The sequence below is a fragment of the Mizuhopecten yessoensis genome, unplaced genomic scaffold, assembly GCF_002113885.1.
Source record: "Mizuhopecten yessoensis strain PY_sf001 unplaced genomic scaffold, ASM211388v2 scaffold3049, whole genome shotgun sequence".
Classification (NCBI taxonomy): domain Eukaryota; kingdom Metazoa; phylum Mollusca; class Bivalvia; order Pectinida; family Pectinidae; genus Mizuhopecten; species Mizuhopecten yessoensis.
Genome location: NW_018404850.1, coordinates 29,268 through 47,787, shown reverse-complemented (window position 1 = coordinate 47,787; position 18,520 = coordinate 29,268). Strand labels below are relative to the sequence as shown.

Sequence of the window (18,520 nt, the reverse complement as noted above, 5' to 3'; positions counted from 1 at the left end):
TACCTCAATAGGAATAACAGCGAGGCAAAACTCCGTGAATTAGCGGAGTAACTAAGAAATACTCGTTACTTCTCGGGTTTTGTGCGAATTCCCAAATTTGCGGAGGAGCTAGTTTTCCGGTAAACATCCGATATCCGCTCACCACAGGGTGATGTTTAAGGATAAAATGGAGGTTCAGTTTATTTCAGCGAGTTTGTTTGAAAGTCCGTCTGGTTTTGAGGTGTTTACTTTATAATTTGATTTTGATTTGAAGCAATATATCAAACAAACTCGCAAGTCCATCCACAAAAAAAAATCTTACAGAATTTCCATACAGCGATTTCAAAGATTTTCCAACAAATGCTGTAGTGAACAATGGCTTAAATGAACAGGAAACCATGCTACTGAAGACAGTACTGAAGTACCTTCCGGTTACTGCAAGGTCATCAGGTGCACGTGTAGATTTATTGACAGCAATTCGCCTCCTTGAAAGGAAATCGGAATTAATAGCATTCATTGGAAATGGCATGTCTGCTATATACACAACAAATCGTTCTCTTTTGAATATCTCTCTGGTATGTTATTATACTGTTTTACGCATGTAAGATTAATACGATATGCCATCTCCTCTGGGGGAAATAGATGGACAACCACCCTCGATACTCCAGGGGCTGTGTTCTCTTACGTTCTCTGCAACACTGGAGTATGTCATTACAAAATCGAAGGCTCAGTGTGCGACACCTTGTGGATGAGACAGGTACACTTCGAACCTCTGATTTACATTAAAAGAGTCGCGCGGTGACAGTAAAATCGACCAGCTTCGAAATCGGGTGTAGCTCTTCTGTAATCTTCAATGGCTAGGTATCATCCTAGCGATTGGTCACATTTTTTCAAACCCCCAACCGGCGTGTGAAGGATCTTTTATGTAAATCGTCTTATGTCCCGGCTTCTTTTTCCCAGAAGATGACGTTATTACCAAAATCATTGACATTTGGCCTAAACGTGCGGTTAAAACTAGATATTGAGCGTGAACGGAATATTCTGAACAACACAATTAATGTCATTTACAATTTATATGATTCTGATTAAATAGATTCAAGTATGCAGGGTTCTTTCCCACGTGGTTGATGGACTGTCAGTAAGTCATTTTCATAAACAGGTTTGGTGTCCAGCAGCTTTGCTGCATTTTCTTGTTTCACCTGAAATCAATCAAGTAGCTTACCACGTGCCTTCAATTCCGTCATTTATGAGTGAGCGTAACCCCTGCAGTTCGAGAATGTGGATAACCTGATTTAGTGATTCTCAGTTGACAAACATGAGGCTTGATGAATATTCGACCAAATCAAAAATACATTTCTTGGGACTGGGATTCCCCCATTTCATCCTCAAGGGTATGCATGGTCATTTTCCCCTTACACTGTTGACCCTGTCATGTAGAATACAATGTTGTCTTTACAGGTTCAATGCATTGTTCACGTGACGTCATGTCATTGTTATGTCTGGATACCGCCCCTTTTAACCCCCGTTTCACCACTAAGGGTTAAGGCAAGTTTGCGCAGTAGATCTCGTGTTCCTGAAGAAGTATCCTTTGCCGTCATTCTTTTCCTCACGATTTTACGGATGTTCGATTGTGACCGATTTCCCGAAGAGTATTGTAATGAGCAATGACTCAAACGAACCTAGCGAAAAGTATAAGATCATACTGAAGATAGTTCCGGTCCGTCATAAAAGTCTGCTATACTTGAATTAGTCAGCAATACACATTCAAGAAAATGCGTTTTCCTGAAAGGAAATCGGAATCAATGCGACATTTATGAGTAATTGTTTGTCTACTTTATATGCATCAAGGTTATATATACATGTAAGTATCATCTGTCAAATGTCCACTGGCGAGATATTTTAAAGAAGTACATGTAATGTATATAAATTGATAAAAGCATAAATCAAAATGTTGTAATGGTAAAATAGGGAGATCCCAAGTGTTATAGTGGGTAATATTATGTCTAGTTTCTTTCATATCTCCTTAGCAGAGGACAAGATAGTCCATATGAACACAGATTCGGCTGGAGGCCTGCAGAGGTCATTAAGTGACGTCAGCAAAGAATTATTAAGTTTCCTTCCTTACAAAATATCAGTAAAATTTGTCAACATTCTCAATAATAACAACAGAGGCTAATTAATATGCATCCACATGATCAATGCTTTGATAATGCATGTTTTCTTATCAAAATGTAATACATTATTGTATTTGAAGAGGATGATCTTATAGGTATATACATCCGTACGTTATTATACTTCAGACAACAAGTTCATCGTTAGAGAGAAATAGGAACGATACAGCTGTTACATATGCATGAGTACTTAAAATATAAAGTAGGAATCAATAAAAAAATAACTGTCATGGCGGTATAACAATGGAAATGTAGGTGTTCAGCTAAGCATTAAAATCTATGCCGTATTTGGAAATATACATGTAAACAGCTGATCATGAAAGACAACTAACCTCCTTCCAGTACATGTATATCTCCAACCTGTACCTTTAAATTTGTAGTTTTTAAAACGATAACTGACATTTTCTCATTGCACAAAGTTCTTGTAAAACAGCATTTAACGCCAAAGTTTAGATATTAACAAAAAGGTGATTTTTTTTTTTGCCAAAATTATGCTTATAATTGTTAAAAAAATGAAGTAGTGTCATTATTTGTCATTATTACTTTTAATATATTTGTGGTATTTAGCTATACGCGTTCGTATGTAACGGAAATCAGCCTTTCGTGAAATTTTGTACGTCACGCATTGCGGCAAAACTTTTAGCGCGCGCGCGCGGAAATAGCACCAGGTGTATACCAGAGAGGCACGTACGCTCGAACGACCTTGATCAACGAGTGTTTTGTGTATCACGCGACTGCAATGTGCGCAGTTGATTCTATACGTTATTGGACCCGGAGAAGAACTGGACCAATGCTGACCGTACACGTTAAATGACATTTGTGTACCATTGACCTTTCACCCATTTTACAATATATCTTGTATTTTCTTTCGTGAAACATGAACTCTAAATGGTGAAACTTCAGTAAGCTTATTCATTTCAAAATTGTTCTGATATATTTTTGTGCATATTTGTCTTGTAACTTCGTTCAGTATTATATTTTGTACTTCCGGTATTTTTCTTTGCATTTCCAGTAAATATTGTGAACTTCCGACATTATATTTTGTACTTCCGGTATTGTTCTTTGCATTTCCGGTAAATATTGTGAACTTTCGGTATTATTTTTGGTACTTCCGGTATAACTTTAACTTTCGGTCGGATTTAACTTCCTGTATTTTCCTACTTCCGGTACGCTGTTAACTTCCGGTGATATTTTGGATATTTTTTTTTTTTCAGTATTATATAATATCTGTTATCGGCAAACTTTTATATTTGTATTGAATTATTGTAGTAGAAGTAATTGAATTATTTAATTCTATTTTTCAGTTTATCATTTTTTTAGTTATAGTGCGTTCACTTCAATATATTTCAAGTTTGAATTGAATTTTAATTTCACTCTCATGATTTATTGATATGCTTTGATTGATTTTTTTCCCCTTCTCTTTAACTTTGATTATCTTGATTGTTTTCATATTGAGCTTTCATTTTTGATTTTGTTTAGTTCATATTGACTTTTTTTGGATTTAATATATTTGAATACAAATTGTGTAAAAAAAAATGTTCTCGTGTCTTTAAATTGATTTATACGTGGTTGTCGGAAATATACTTTGCTTCAGAGGAATCACTTGTATTTGATTTGACGGTTTTTTTGGAAATTATTTCTCTTGAAAATTGTCTGTTTTTTATACTTAATTTTGGTTTAATTTGTCTTAAAGTGTTACATTTCTGTTGTCATTGATAATTGATAAATTTACTTAGATTTTTGTTTTTATTTTTTCTTCTGTTTAGAAAATTAACATGGAGGATTACTTAAGTATTTTTTTCAAGGGGAATAGAGTTATTTTGTGGGTACATAATTGATCGCAGTTGATGTTGATCTTTGTTACACGTGCTATGTGGATCTTTCTGTATTGATGTTGAATGGATGATGGTGCGTTAGATGCTATTTATCGCTAATCGGATTGGTTTTTTCGTTGACTTATTTGCGTGTATTTTGGCTGAACGCGACCGAATATCATTCTTCTTAGGATTTACATAGTTCTATTTCAAGAAAGTCATTTAATTCATTGACAGTAGATGTGGCAGAGTTGGCTGGTTTTATTTGATTTGTAAGTGTGTATATCTATGAGGACAAGAGTAAAATACTTGTTCTGTGTCTGGTGAGAACACATAGATGAACTTTGTTGGTTTGCTTGAATATTTTATTTTGTGTTTTGTTGTGTTAATTGTGATACAGGTTTTGTGATGACTGATTCTACAGAAAAACTATCGCAAGCGGAAGCGATACTTCCACAAGAGGAAGCGGACTCTGTAGAGGATGTGTCTAAGTTGTTTTCTCAAATGGGTGCTAGACCTAAAGGTGATAGCTTAGTTAAGTTAAGGAGTCAGATGATGGATTTCCTTAATTCAACAGGAGGATTGGACACTGCTGATCCATCGATGGTTGGACAAGGGGTAAGTGGAAATGTTGTTTCTCAGGGTATTGGTTCTACCACAGGCACTCTGGACACGAGATTCTACAAGTTGCCACTATTTTCTGGAGATCAATGGAAGGGTGAGGCTACTTTCGATTTATGGAAATACGAAGTGCAATGTCTGATTGACACAGGTAAGTCACAGGATGTCATTGGGCAGTCTATCCGAAGATCTCTGAAGGGAACTGCAGCCAGAGTAGCCATGCGGTTAGGAGCTAATGCGACACCCGCACAGTTGATCGCCAAACTTAGAAGTCTGTATGGTATAGTAGATGACCAGGAGACTCTGTTGGAGAATTTCTATGCCGCACATCAGCAACCCAAGGAAAATGTGACTGAGTGGGCTTGTAGACTGGAAGACTTGTTGCTTAGAGCCGATTCTGGTATAGGACCTGCGGAACGCAATAAGCGGTTGCACAACAAGTTTTGGTCTGGTCTGAGGCAAGACTTAAGAGATGTTACTGGCCACAAGCATGACTCCATTGCTGATTATGAAGAACTATGCATAGCAGTAAGATCTATAGAAAGGACAAGAGACAACGAGAAACCATCGAAGGCGACTGTTACTGTCAACTCAGCTGTTGAAGGGGAGGAGAAGGAGGATTTGAGGTCTGTGGTCAACCAATTGTCTGCTGCTATTCAGAGGTTAGAGAAGCAGATATCCGATGGTGGGACAACCTCGTGGAAGAACAACAGAGATCACAGGAACAGGAATAGAGGAAACTCTAACAACTACGGAGGAGGGTCTGTTTACCACTCTAAGCCGTCGCAAGAGAAGACTGACCAGGATGACGCGTCTTGGGACAGGAAACCTGATATTATATGCTGGAGGTGCAGACAGCCGGGACATATCAGAGCGCGATGCAGGGTAAATATGGATCACTCGCGCAGTTCGGTAAAAGGGAAGGAGTCTATGAAGACGGACCACTCATAGATTTCCGAATTCAAGGTCCGAACAAGAGTACTAAGGCTACTAGGACAGGAACACAAATGGTTGGCAATGCTAATGAAGTTGATGTCAACGTAGAAGGTAAGGGGACCAGGGCGTTACTTGATACAGGTGCGACCGTGTCTACGGTTAGCCAACATTTTTATGAATGTCATCTGAGTCATTTGGACCTGCAGCCACTGGATGAAATTCTTTCTATAGAATGTGCTGATGGTCAACAGTTACCTTACTCCGGATTTATCGAAGCGGGAGTCAGTTTTGAAGGACTATTTGGAAGAGATGAGCAGAGGTGTCTTTTGCTGGTAGTCCCCAACAGCAACTATAACTCCAAGGTACCAGTGTTGTTTGGAACCAACGTTCTGTCGGTATTGTTGGAAGGGTGTCGAAGCAGGAATGGACCGAAGTTCTTGCAGAAGGGATTGGATACTCCATGGTTTTTAGCATTTCGCTGTATGACATTGAGGGATCGGGATTTGGTGAGAAATCGCAACAGCATTGGCCTCGTCAAGAATGCAGGAAACATGGATTGCGTCCTTAGACCGAACTCTACTATCACCCTGAAGGGATACGTAGACCAGCGGAGCGCCTATCCAACTACCTGTGCTATCATGCAGCCCACGGAACGATCCAAGCTGTCCAAGGATATTGATGTTACACCTACAGTGTTTTTATATGACTGCGACAGTACACATCCATTGGACGTTAAACTATCAAATCTGACAGCACATACGTTTATCATTCCTCCAAAGGCAATTGTATGTGAGATACAGCCAGTGATTGTCCAGGAACTTCCTACTGTCGATGGAGAGGTGAGAGTACCGAAGTCATTTATGGATAAGATAGACCTCATTAATTCAGCTGTTTCGGAGGAGGAACTACAGCTAGGAACGAAACTCTTTCAGGGATACGAGAATATATTTTCACACGGAGATACTGACCTCGGGTGTACTAATCTCGTGAAACATCGAATCGATTTGACGGATCCAGTTGCTTTTAAACAACGCCATAGAAGGATACCACCTTCTATGTATGACGAAATAAAGACTCATCTTCAGCAACTTTCGTCTGCGGGAGTCATCAAACCATCCTACAGTCCTTGGTCATCAAACATTGTTCTGGTGAGGAAGAAAGATGGATCATTGAGGATGTGTGTGGATTTCCGACAGCTAAATCAACGCACCATTCGGGATGCATACGCGTTACCACGAGTAGAGGACATCCTGGATTGTTTAGCTGGATCACACTACTTTACTGTACTGGATTTAAAGTCGGGGTATCATCAGGTTGAGCTAGAGGAAGAACATAAGGAGCGAACTGAATTTACCGTCGGCCCACTGGGGTTTTATGAGTTCACGAGGATGCCTTTTGGACGCTCCTGCGACGTTTCAGTGCCTGATGGAGAGATGCATGGGAGACCTACACTTAGCTATTTGCCTGATATACCTGGATGATATAATATTTTTTTCGCGTACTTATGAGGAGCACCTGGAACGACTAGGAAAGGTTTTTCAGAGACTCAGAGACAACGATTTGAAGCTTGCGCCTAAGAAATGCCAGTTCTTTATGAACAGAGTTGCCTATGTTGGACACATCGTCACACCGGAAGGCATTGAGGCAGATCCCAAGAAGATTGAGAAGGTACGAGACTGGCCGACACCGTCTAATCCGGAAGAACTACGCCAATTCCTAGGTTTTGCTGGTTACTACAGGAAGTTTGTAAAGGATTTTTCAAAGATTGCGAGACCTTTGACTGACCTGTTACCACCGACCAGAGTAAAGAAGAACAAAGGAAGGACAAAGACGAAGATAAATGGCGTTAAGTGGACATGGGCATCGGAGCATGATACACCGTTCAACGGCCTGACGGAAGCGTTATGCAATCGACCTGTGCTTGGATATGCTAACTACAGTCAGCCGTTTGAGCTTCACACCGATGCAAGTACCTTAGGACTAGGAGCCGTTCTATATCAAGAGCAAGATGGACAGTTACGACCTATTTGCTACGCCAGTCGAGGATTGAGCAAGTCGGAGAGGAATTAACCGACTCATAATCTGGAATTCCTGGCGTTAAAATGGGCGGTTACCGAAAAGTTCCATGACCATCTATATGGACAGACGTTCACCGTTTTAACGGACAACAACCCGCTGACCTACGTTTTGTCGAAAGATAAGCTTGACGCGACGGGACATATGTGGTTATCCGCTCTAGCGGCATACAACTTTGATATTAAGTATCGACCAGGACGGAACAACGCAGACGCAGACGCTTTGTCGCGGCTTCCGGGATGTAACATATCATCAGAATCTGTCCAAGCCGTCTGTAAAGGAGCAACATTTTGTAATGGATCATTGGTGGAAAGCTTGAGCCTATCAACAGAGGTACTGGATATGCTTGATGTTGATGACGAACATGGTTTCCAAACCATGACACCCCACCAGTGGCGAACTCTTCAGGCGGAGGACGAGGTTATTGGGGAATGGCTACCCATCATAAGGAAGAATCTGAAGCCAACACGGAAGAGGTTATCAGCTATACCAGAAAACGCTACCCTTTACAGATGCTGGGATAACTCGAAACTGAAACGTGGTGTGCTATATAGACGGGTATCTGATGGTGAGGCAGATGTGGACCAACTTGTACTTCCGGTTGCCATGCGAGAGAAGGTCCTGACGTCATTACACAATGACACTGGCCATCCTGGAAGGGATAGGACATTATCTCTGCTGAGAGATAGATTCTTTTGTCCTGGTATGACCAAAGATGTGGAAAGGTGGTTGAAGGAATGCCAGAGATGTCTACTCAGGAAATCGTCGACTAGCATTAGGGCTCCTTTAGTCAGCATTGTTACCACCCAACCTATGGAGTTGGTATGCATGGACTTCTTGAAACTAGAGGCGTCGAAAGGGGGGTTTCAAGATGTTTTAGTAATCACCGACCAATTGACAAGGTACAAAATGTATGCCAAAGTCATTCCAACTCGAAGTCAGTCGGCTAAAGCAACAGCGGAGGCTTTGCAGGGATTTATTGAACATTACGGAATTCCGCGGAGATTACATTCCGATCAAGGAGCTAACTTCGAGGGGAAAGTAATAGAAAGGTTGTGCGACACATTTCATATTACTAAATCGAGAACGACACCATATACCATCCTAGCGGAAATGGAATGTCCGAACGCTTCAACAGGACCCTTATCGACATGTTAGGCACATTGGAACCGCATCAAAAGAAAGACTGGAAGAGCTTTGTGGGTTCGCTCACATATGCGTACAGCTGTACACGGTATAAGACAACGGGTTATTCGCCATTTCAGCTGATGTTTGGACGACAGCCACGATTGCCCGTTGATCTATTGTGTGGAGTAAACGAGGAAATTACCCCATCTAGCACGCCGGATTATGTAAAAAAAATGAGGAACCGCGCGTAAACAGGCTCGGGAATCGCAGAGTCGTCAGAAGGCAGGCTACGATCTACGTTGTGGAGAAGCCGTTTTGGAACCGGGTGACCGCGTTCTTGTTAAGGTACTTGCCTTTGAGGGACGTCACACGCTAGCGGATCGCTGGGAGCCTGACTATACATCGTACAGAGTCAATCCAACATTGACATTCCGGTATACACCATACTTCGAGAGAGTGGTGAAGGAAAGAGTAGAACTTTTCACAGAAACCATCTACTTCCAATTGGAACTATACCGGTGGAAGTAGATACGGTACCCATTGCACATCCACCTCGGCCGGTACCTCGTGTTGTCTATGTATAGAATTCCTAGTGTTGAATGTAGGGTAAATTACCTGGTGAACTGGTCACTTTGAACAGAGCGGCCAGAGCGAGCACAACGAACATCTTGTACTTACACCTATATCTTTACCTAGCCAGCATAGGAATTAAAAGAGGTAGCGGGCACTAGAGCCAAAAGCAATAAACGTAAGTACCCGTGTATAATTATTAATCTAATTCATTATAGTATCTATTGAAAAATATATTTAATTAACGTAATAAAAAAAAATAAAAAAAAAGTTAATATTTGAAAGTCTTTGTAAATTTAGAAATCGGGCGTGGTCAATTTAGTAGACAAGTGATTTCGAAGAAGCAAGTTTTTAATATATATTGTTTCCTTTTTATAGTATTCATTGAACGAGTAAGACAAAGGACTCGACGGGCTTTGTCCGAGAAAACACTCTTCACATTGAAGAGGTGGGTATTTTAATATATTTGTAATTATGCTGTATTTCTATATAATATATAGACTGGATGTCAGTTTGTAAAATACGTATTCCACTATTGTAACTTATGTAATGCTACGGCCAGGTAGTTGTTTGACATGTCTTAGCTTTCTGGTTGTATAAATGTTATATGTATAGTAATATGATGTATTTCATGTTACAGGGTTTTTACTTACGTAATAAATTAACTAAGAAAAGAACCCATGAGTTGTCGTATATCCACGATAAAAGACGACTATTACAATAAAGAGTATTAGAATTTTATTCTGAGCCCTAAATAAGTGGTTTTGTGTTTAATCCAAGGCATACATAAAGGCAGAGACGTCTTATATTACAGAGAATACTGTATATATACATTTGTACGTCTCTGATAAAGGCTTTTACAATATGAATATCCAAATTGATTTGTTCTAATTCAACCAGTTGTTAACGGTAACATCTTATTTGTGTAGTGTATGATATTATAATCATAAAAAAATGTCTCCGATTTTCATTACTTTATTTTGTATTTTAAAAAAAGTGTCACGTGAAGTTTGGAAAACGAAAGTAGGATATAAATAGGCTGTTAGTACAGTATTTGAAAATCAAGCGTTTCATTAACCCTGAACGTTTATTTATCCGATAGGAAAACAACGTGTCAGCTGTATGCTCCACGTTTAGTCTGTGATTTCAAGTAAGATAATAATACGGTAAAAAGATCATCAGACAGGAAGAGATTTTTTTTAACTGGACCTCCACAAAAACCGAGAGAGGATAGAAACGGGGCGATGGATATAGGAAACATGGAGCCCGTGCATGTAAACGAGATTCAAGGAGTGTGGTTGTACTTGAAACAGGTACTACATCTGTACATGTGCACATAATGTACAGTAACTGTTATAAACATCAAAATAATAATTTATATGTATAACAGCTCGGATGGTGTTGCTTGAGTGGCATGCATTCAGAACTCGCACCGCAACAAATGTACTCAATATTTTGAGTTCTGTTAAAGGAAGAAAAATATGATTTCAGAAAAACTTCTAAAACTAGAATCTAAATATCATTATCTTCCTGCACAGGAGCTGACCTTAAGGGGTGGGCTGCTCCAGCGACATGGTGGCCATGTCATCTTTAAATATAATTGTATAACATACCTAGTTGATGACAAAGAAGATCATATATTTTGATTTAGGCTATTGCACATGTAAATGTACAAAAAATGAACTTAAATTAAAAGGAATGCTCTAATGCACATGTACTTATAACAATATAGTCTAGCACTGCTACACTTTTACAAATCCACTGTGATAGAACTTTTGATCATACAACTCCAAAACAATATCAACAGTAACAATTGCTAACAAGTCAAGAAGCTTTATTTAACGTCGCATATACATGTAACATAATAACATTAGCACTGTAGTGCTATTCTTGCTACAAAAACATGTCATCTTGTGCCCAGATATTCTGATAGATAAAATTACACTGCAACTACTGACAATCCGCACATTTTTTTTTTTTTAAAGATTCCTTCCCCATTGCAGGCCAAACAATAGAGAATTCGTGTAAAAGAGTGGATTAAACAGGTTGCCTTACAAACTTCAGCTGTAGGGAATTTCCCTTTAGCTAAGCGGTAGAGCATCGGGCTGGAAAGCCAAGGGTCGCGGGTTCGAGCCCCAGCAACAGCACTATCTTTATCACTATTCCCCGTCCTATTACGATTCGTCTTGTTTATATACCCCCTGCAAAAAGAAATGAAGAGGTATATATAGGAATCACTCTGCCTGTCCATGGATACATCTCTTAAGGTTTTCCTTCGATTTTATTCATAACGTTGTGATTTGATTTTATATCTCTGCAAACAAAGTTTGAATACCTAGATGAGATGAGGTAGGGGGATCGAATATCTTTGTGAGCTCGACTCACCGTTTTTAGTTTGTTATGCAGTAACCTCCAATTAATTCAATTTTACAATAATTGTAGTGCACGGGGGTTATGGTATTTCTATTGACCACGCAGCTCAGTCGGTTCAATCAACAAATAGAACAATCTTGAGGTCTAGGGTTGGAATGTCTCACTGAGTGATTCCATGTCGGGTGACCGGGACCAGGCTTAATGTTTACACTTGGTTAAACTATATTGTTGATTGTTTCATCTTTATTGTATTTTCATAAAAGTTCTGCATGACATATTTTTTTCTTTTCATAAACAATTTATCTAGATATTGCCATGCTAGAAATCAGATCCCAATATATTTACAATTATTGGCTGTGCTACAAGGATCCTTAATATTTGTTCAAAGGTTGTTCATTTCTTTGCAGATTGACTTCAGCGAGCCTTGGTTTACAGGACTGGGTATTTTCCATTTGACATGTTTCATGATAACGGCGAGTACGAGGAACAGCTCGATGCTGCAGTGTTTACACTTCATGGTTTTGTGTAAGTAGACTGAAGGGTAACAGATTTACAGGTATACAAGGTCTGAAGGAAAATATTATTTGCTTCCTTTAAAGAACTTACCTGCTTAAATACCCCTCTACCAAGATTGCACTGCTGTACGTAACTCTGCTAGATTTAAACTAGAAACAATGTAAAAAATGATTTAATTGGTATTTTTTTTATATAAAATGATTACTTTACCTTGCTTTGACAGTGTTGACTTGAGGGCTGTTAAGGAGGAAAACAGTAGTTAAATGAAATTACCTGGTATTTTGGGCAAATTTCCTCACACTCATTTTGGCCGTTATTATATATAATATATTGGCAGACTCAAGATAAATACAATAGTTGGTTTTCATATTGGTCTCTTTTTCAGTGTTATTGGTATTTTTTGCTGAGATGATAAATGAATGGGCAGCTAACAATTGGAAGTAAGTACTATCTGAGGAACTACAGTGAAAGATAAACCAGGCGCTCCTCTACACACCTGTCCTGAGAATGTGCTGGTAGTCTGGGGAAATTGTCTCAATATTTGGGTATCCATGCTCAAGTGCAGCAGCCCACTGTATAACCCACTAACTTTTGGACTGGTGTTGGCTCTATTTTCCTGTTTAATGTTTGAGAAGGATGTACATTTGTAGGAATAGACACTTTGTAAACAAAGGTTTCACCTAGAAAAAAACCCGAATGAATTTGATAAGAGGGAATTCAAAATTTCCAATTCTTGCATGACCAATCAGTTTTGAGCATTCTCCCATGCATGTATGAAGAAGGTATAGTAATTGATATTGTAGCCCTGAAAAACATTTCTTTCTGAAGACAAGGCTACCCTTAAAAGCACTCTCCATTTTTTAGCTCACCTGTCCGAAGGGCAAGTGAGCTTATGTCATGGTGTGGCGTCCATCGACCTACTTTCAAAGTCAAAGGGGTCAAATATGTCAAACACTTCAAATGACTTCTTCTGAAGAACTGAAAGGTATAGAATCTTCATATTTCGCTCCTTGCTTCCTGGGATAGAGCTCAATAAAGTTTGTGAAGGAAAACGACCTTGACCTACTTTCAAGGTCACAAGTGTCAAATATGTCAAACATTTCAAACGACTTTTACTGAAGAACTGAAAGGAATAGCATCTTCATATTTGGCTGGTAGCTTCCTTGAATAGAGCCCAACAAAGTTAAAGAATGAAAATGACCTTGACCTACTTTCCAGGTCACTTGGGGTCAAATATGTCAAACACTTCAAACAACTTCTTCTGAAGAACTGAAAGGTATAGAATCTTCATATTTGGCTGGTTGCTTCCTGTGATAGAGCCAGACAAAGTATAAAAAAAAAAAATGATCTTGACCTTCTTACAAGGTCACAGGGGTCAAATATGTCAAACAATTAAACTACTTCTTCTGAATAACCTTAGAGCATAGTTTTATAATATTTAGCTGGTAGCTTCCTGGGATGGCCCCTAACAAAGTTTGAAAATGAAAATAACGTAGATTTGCCTATAAGGTTGCAGGGGTCAAATATGTCAAACAACTTCTTAACTTAAGAAGAACCAAAAAGCATAGAATCATATAATAATATTTTGCTGATAGTTTCAACAGATGGAGCCAACAAAATTTGCGAGGGAAATATTTGTAGTACAGGATAATATTCAATGAGAATATTTTGCTATGACTGCTTAAACATTCAGGTGAGCAATAAAGGTCCTCTGGGCCTCTTGTTTACAGGTAGAAAATAACAATCATAAAACTCCATATGTAAACACATTTTGAAAAGCGCTCCAGATATGAATCAGGTCACTTTAACTGACTTGGTTCAAACTTTGCATTCGGCTCCATTACTGTAATGCTCCGATGCAAAGAATCATCAAAGCAAGTTCGTATATTGATTCATCTTAAGGAATATTCCTCAGTATCTTAGATGTAGGTCACTGGTACTGTGGCTTGCCTGCCGTACTGTTTTTAGTTAGACTTTGTCTTTACCCTGTAGCTCCATTTGATTGGTTATTATTTGCATTTAGACTCCATGTCCATTAAAGTAGAAGTGTGGGTATACGTGTATGTTTTCCTTCGTGCTCATCTACAAATGTACATTATCTTGTTTCTGATACTTGCCCGAGTTTCCTCTGGCCCTGACACCAGACATAGACATTTTGACAGAAAATTGTCTGGTACCAGACGTCTATCTGTCAAAATGTCTAAGTCTGGTGCCAGGGCCAGACGAAACTCTCGGGCTATTCTGATACAGGTTTACTAGATGTACGTTATTGGTAATGTTACATGTGGGATAGACTGAAGTTTTTGTACTGAAATTTCCAAGGTGTTCCTTTGTGAAGCGAATATTTAGTTTGTCGCAATAATATTATTGCCATTCATTAAGAGTAACTTTAACCTTTCCTAAGGGCACTATATGCCTCCGAACTTTAACCTTTCCTAAGGGCACTATATGCCTCCGAACTTTAACCTTTCCTAAGGGCACTATATGCCTCCGAATAGACATTTTCTTTTGAAGTTAAGGGCATGCAGGTTACTGTCGTTATGATGTTCAAGAACTGTAACAAAATTCCCTTTAATTGCAGACTTTTTGCCAGACAGCAGTACTTTGACAGCAATGGTTTATTTATATCAGTCGTGTTTTCCACACCAGTTCTTATCAACTGTCTTGTAATAGTGGTAAGTATAGAGAAATATTCATCATCTATTCTAACAAGAGTGCCTTCCCTCAAGTCATTTTGTTCACCTGCAAACGTGTTCCTAAGTAAAATGATTTAATATAGCAATATATTGTTGTTTTAATGGATGTCTTAAATTTACAATTGTATTTTTTCAGTACTAACATATAGTTGCCTCCCCTTCTAATAATCATTGAACCCAAACAGTTTGTTTAAAATCTAGAGCCTTCTCTATGTAAATGTATTCAGATCTATGGATATTATCTACTATACCAGGGTTTTCTACCTGCCTACAGAGGCTTCAGTCCGCACTAAAACAAACATTTTAACAGGATATTATATTGGATACAACATGAGATACAGGAATAGCTCAACCCATTACTTTTTATGCGGGGACTATGATGACTTTTCTCCATTGATGTAGTTTGCTTGTATGTAAGATATTTGAACCATAAGTATTTTTTTTCTTCACATCCAACGACGTATGACCATTGCTGCTGTGGGTTTTTTCGGTCGTACAATTGTATAAGAGTTATGCCCCTTTACACACTTTGCTGAATTTTCTTTAATTGAGCCAAAATTTCCTGTGAGTCACATTACCAGAGTTATGCCTGAAACTTGGCACATGTCTGGGTTGCTGTTGATGGGGGTATTCTTGTTTAGGCTATATATGTCTATACCACTGCTGAAATACTGCAATTATAAACAATGGCCACTATTTATCAGTCACAATTATAGTTTTGATTTATCATTTCTGTAAAGAAATAACATATACCTTGCATGCTGTTTATAAAAAAATATTGAAAATGAGATAAATAAAAATATATCAAACGTGCTATTATGAATATTAGTATGGCACAGAGCTAGACCAGGATTTAAGTTCAGGACCTCTGATCATTATTGTATGGCAGAACCCTGGCTTAGTCTCTGGCTTCAGTTATAACCAAAGAGCTAACAATCTACAGTGGAACTCTCCAGTGTTTACTGATAGTTATAGTTATCTCGTAGGATTCCTGTCCTACTGATCTCTTAGGATCCCTGTCCTACTGATCTCTTAAGATCCCTGTCCTACTGATCTCGTAGGATCCCTGTCCTACTGATCTCTTAGGATCCCTGTCCTTCTGATCTCTTAGGATCCCTGTCCTACTGATCTCTTAGGATCACTGTCCTACTGATCTGTTAGGATCCCTGTCCTACTGATCTCTTAGGATCCCTGTACTACTGATCTCTTAAGATCCCTGTCCTACTGATCTCGTAGGATCCCTGTCCTACTGATCTCTAGGATCCCTGTCCTTCTGATCTCTTAGGATCCCTGTCCTTCTGATCTTTTAGGATCCCTGTCCTACTGATCTCTTAGGATCCCTGTCCTACTGATCTATTAGGATCCATGTCCTACTGATCTTGTAGGATCCCTGTCCTACTGATCTCTTAGGATCCCTGTCCTACTGATCTTTTAGGATACCTGTCCTTCTGATCTCTTTGGATCCCTGTCCTACTGATGTCTTAGAATCCCTGTCCTACTGATCTCTTAGGATCCCTGTCCTACTGATCTTTTAGGATCCATGTCCTTCTGATCTCTTTGGATCCCTGTCCTACTAATCTGTTAGGATCCCTGTCCTACTGATCTTTTAGGATCCCTGTCCTACTGATCTTTTAGGATCCCTGTCCTACTAATCTCTTAGGATCCCTGTCCTATTGATCTCTTAGGATCACTGTCCTACTGATCTCTTAGGATCCCTGTCCTACTGCAATAACTAAAACTGATCCAGACATTGACGCCCTGTTCACATTACAGGTATTATGGCTGAAGGACATGAGTTTTATGATGTCTGAGACCAGGCTACTTAGAATGACACGAAAAGAGGATGCAAATGCAAAGAAACAGGGCGCAGAGGAAAGCAAGAAGGACCAGTGAAAAGTGCCTGGAAAACCAGAGGATCATGTCTAGACTATGGATAATATATAGCTCGCGTGACATCCATATTAGCGTCCATTAGTGCTAATGACTGATCGTGGACTTAGGTATGACGCAAACAGCTGTATAGCAGGGTTAAAAGGAAGGAATTTAAAATACGGCTAGAGGGAGAGACCCAAACACTGAGTTGTTTATATAGTAACCATAGTTACGAAGGTAAAGGACTCGTCATGGGTACAAGTTAAGTCTTTTACAGTCTTTATGGTTCTGGACTCATTTTTGTGGGCAAGTCTTAAATGTTACTATGGATATGGACTCATTGTGTGAGCGAGTCTTACTATGAAACTATGGTTACTTTTTCTGCAAAGACACAACCCGCTAAATACAGAGCCAATAATAATCCCTATCGAGGTCATGTGACAGGGCCACTAGTCCCGAAATACACCCGAAATATATCCCACGACAAGAACACACAAAACATAGGGAAATACGCAAAAAGAAGGGACTGCGAAAAATTACTTTTACAGTAAATTTTGATATTTATTTTATCCTGATATGAGATAATTTGTTAAATTTTGTTCATTTGACGCTAGAGACAAAATTATATCAGGAATAGGTAAAACTCAAAATTAACTGTTCAAGTTCTTTGTCTTCTTCATAGGTTGACGGGTTATATTATAAGGTTTTGCTGATGTACATAGCCTGTAATTTGTCAAAATGTTGTAAATATGTTTAAACTGTTGACTTTATAAAGCCAAAAAAAGATTGCTTTGTTTTTCGTTTTAGATTGCTGTGTTTTTCGTTTTCAGCTTTTCATAATATAATGGTGGGTTGGAGGGTCTAACAGATGTTACGGCACGATTTCTCACCCTGACACGTTTTCTCACCTAGGTGATAAATCGTGTTAGGAATAGGCATATTGTCCGTTGCCATGAGTACGAAGACTGATTTTGATTTTAGGGGATTGTGGTATATTTAGGCTTGGTTTGTTTAGAAACTACTGTGCAAACTTCAAACATTTTCAAACTTTAAACTTGTTCGAACTTCAATTTTTAGCTCACCTGGTGAGCGTATGCCATACCGCAGCGTCCATCGTCCGTCCATCAGTCAACTTTTTCCTTTAAAATGCTTCTTGTCCTGAACGACCCAGTAGATTCGAACTGAATTTGGCCTGGAGCATCCTTAGGCCAAGGGGACTCCATTTTGTTAAAATGGTGGGATTGGACCCCCTGGGTGGAGAGGGGTGGGCCCCAATAGGGGAGATAGAGGTAAAACCTTTAAAACCCTGCTTCTACTGTAGGGACAATGGGGTTTCTATCCTAATTTGGTCTGGAGCATCCTAGGGCAAAAAGGACTTGATCTTGTATAAATGGTGGGTGTGGCCCTTTTGGGTGCAGAATTGCAGGGCTCAATAGGGGAATTTGAGGTTTAATTCTTTAAAATACTTCCTTATTCTTCTGTACAATTGGAGGGAATGTTTGTAATAATTATCCAGGTGAGCGGTTCTGGACCCTTGTTTTATTTTATCTCAACACCTTTGACTTACAATGGTATACAAAGATATGTAACATACACAGATTTAATGTATAAGCATGCGTGGTACGTTGTACAGAGGGATACAAGTATCATAGTAATAGAGGTGTACTGCAGTGACATATAATACATGTAGTCACTAATGATATTCGATGTTAAGTTTCCGAACAAATTTAAATCATGGCCCATCATTTGCTGAGTCATTTCAGGCTAT

At 39.0% G+C, this 18,520-nt stretch overlaps 1 protein-coding gene across 1 annotated transcript; it reads left to right on the top strand.

The window, feature by feature from the left end:
- Positions 1–10,385: 10,385 nt before the first annotated feature.
- LOC110446905 (transmembrane protein 18-like) lies at positions 10,386–17,536 on the top strand. The gene is made up of 5 exons (XM_021492248.1): positions 10,386–10,608; positions 12,076–12,193; positions 12,570–12,624; positions 14,766–14,859; positions 16,654–17,536. The coding sequence occupies exons 1-5, from the start codon at positions 10,540–10,542 to the stop codon at positions 16,771–16,773; spliced, it is 456 nt and encodes a 151-aa protein (XP_021347923.1). The 5' UTR covers positions 10,386–10,539; the 3' UTR covers positions 16,774–17,536.
- Positions 17,537–18,520: the final 984 nt, after the last annotated feature.

Excerpts from the sequence above, each read along its gene's own strand:
- LOC110446905 (XM_021492248.1), top strand. The coding sequence starts at position 10,540 with ATGGATATAGGAAACATGGAGCCCGTGCATGTAAACGAGATTCAAGGA. Across the intron at positions 10,609-12,075 it reads TGTGGTTGTACTTGAAACAG|ATTGACTTCAGCGAGCCTTG; the intron begins GTACTACATCTG and ends ATTTCTTTGCAG. Across the intron at positions 12,194-12,569 it reads TTTACACTTCATGGTTTTGT|TGTTATTGGTATTTTTTGCT; the intron begins GTAAGTAGACTG and ends TCTCTTTTTCAG.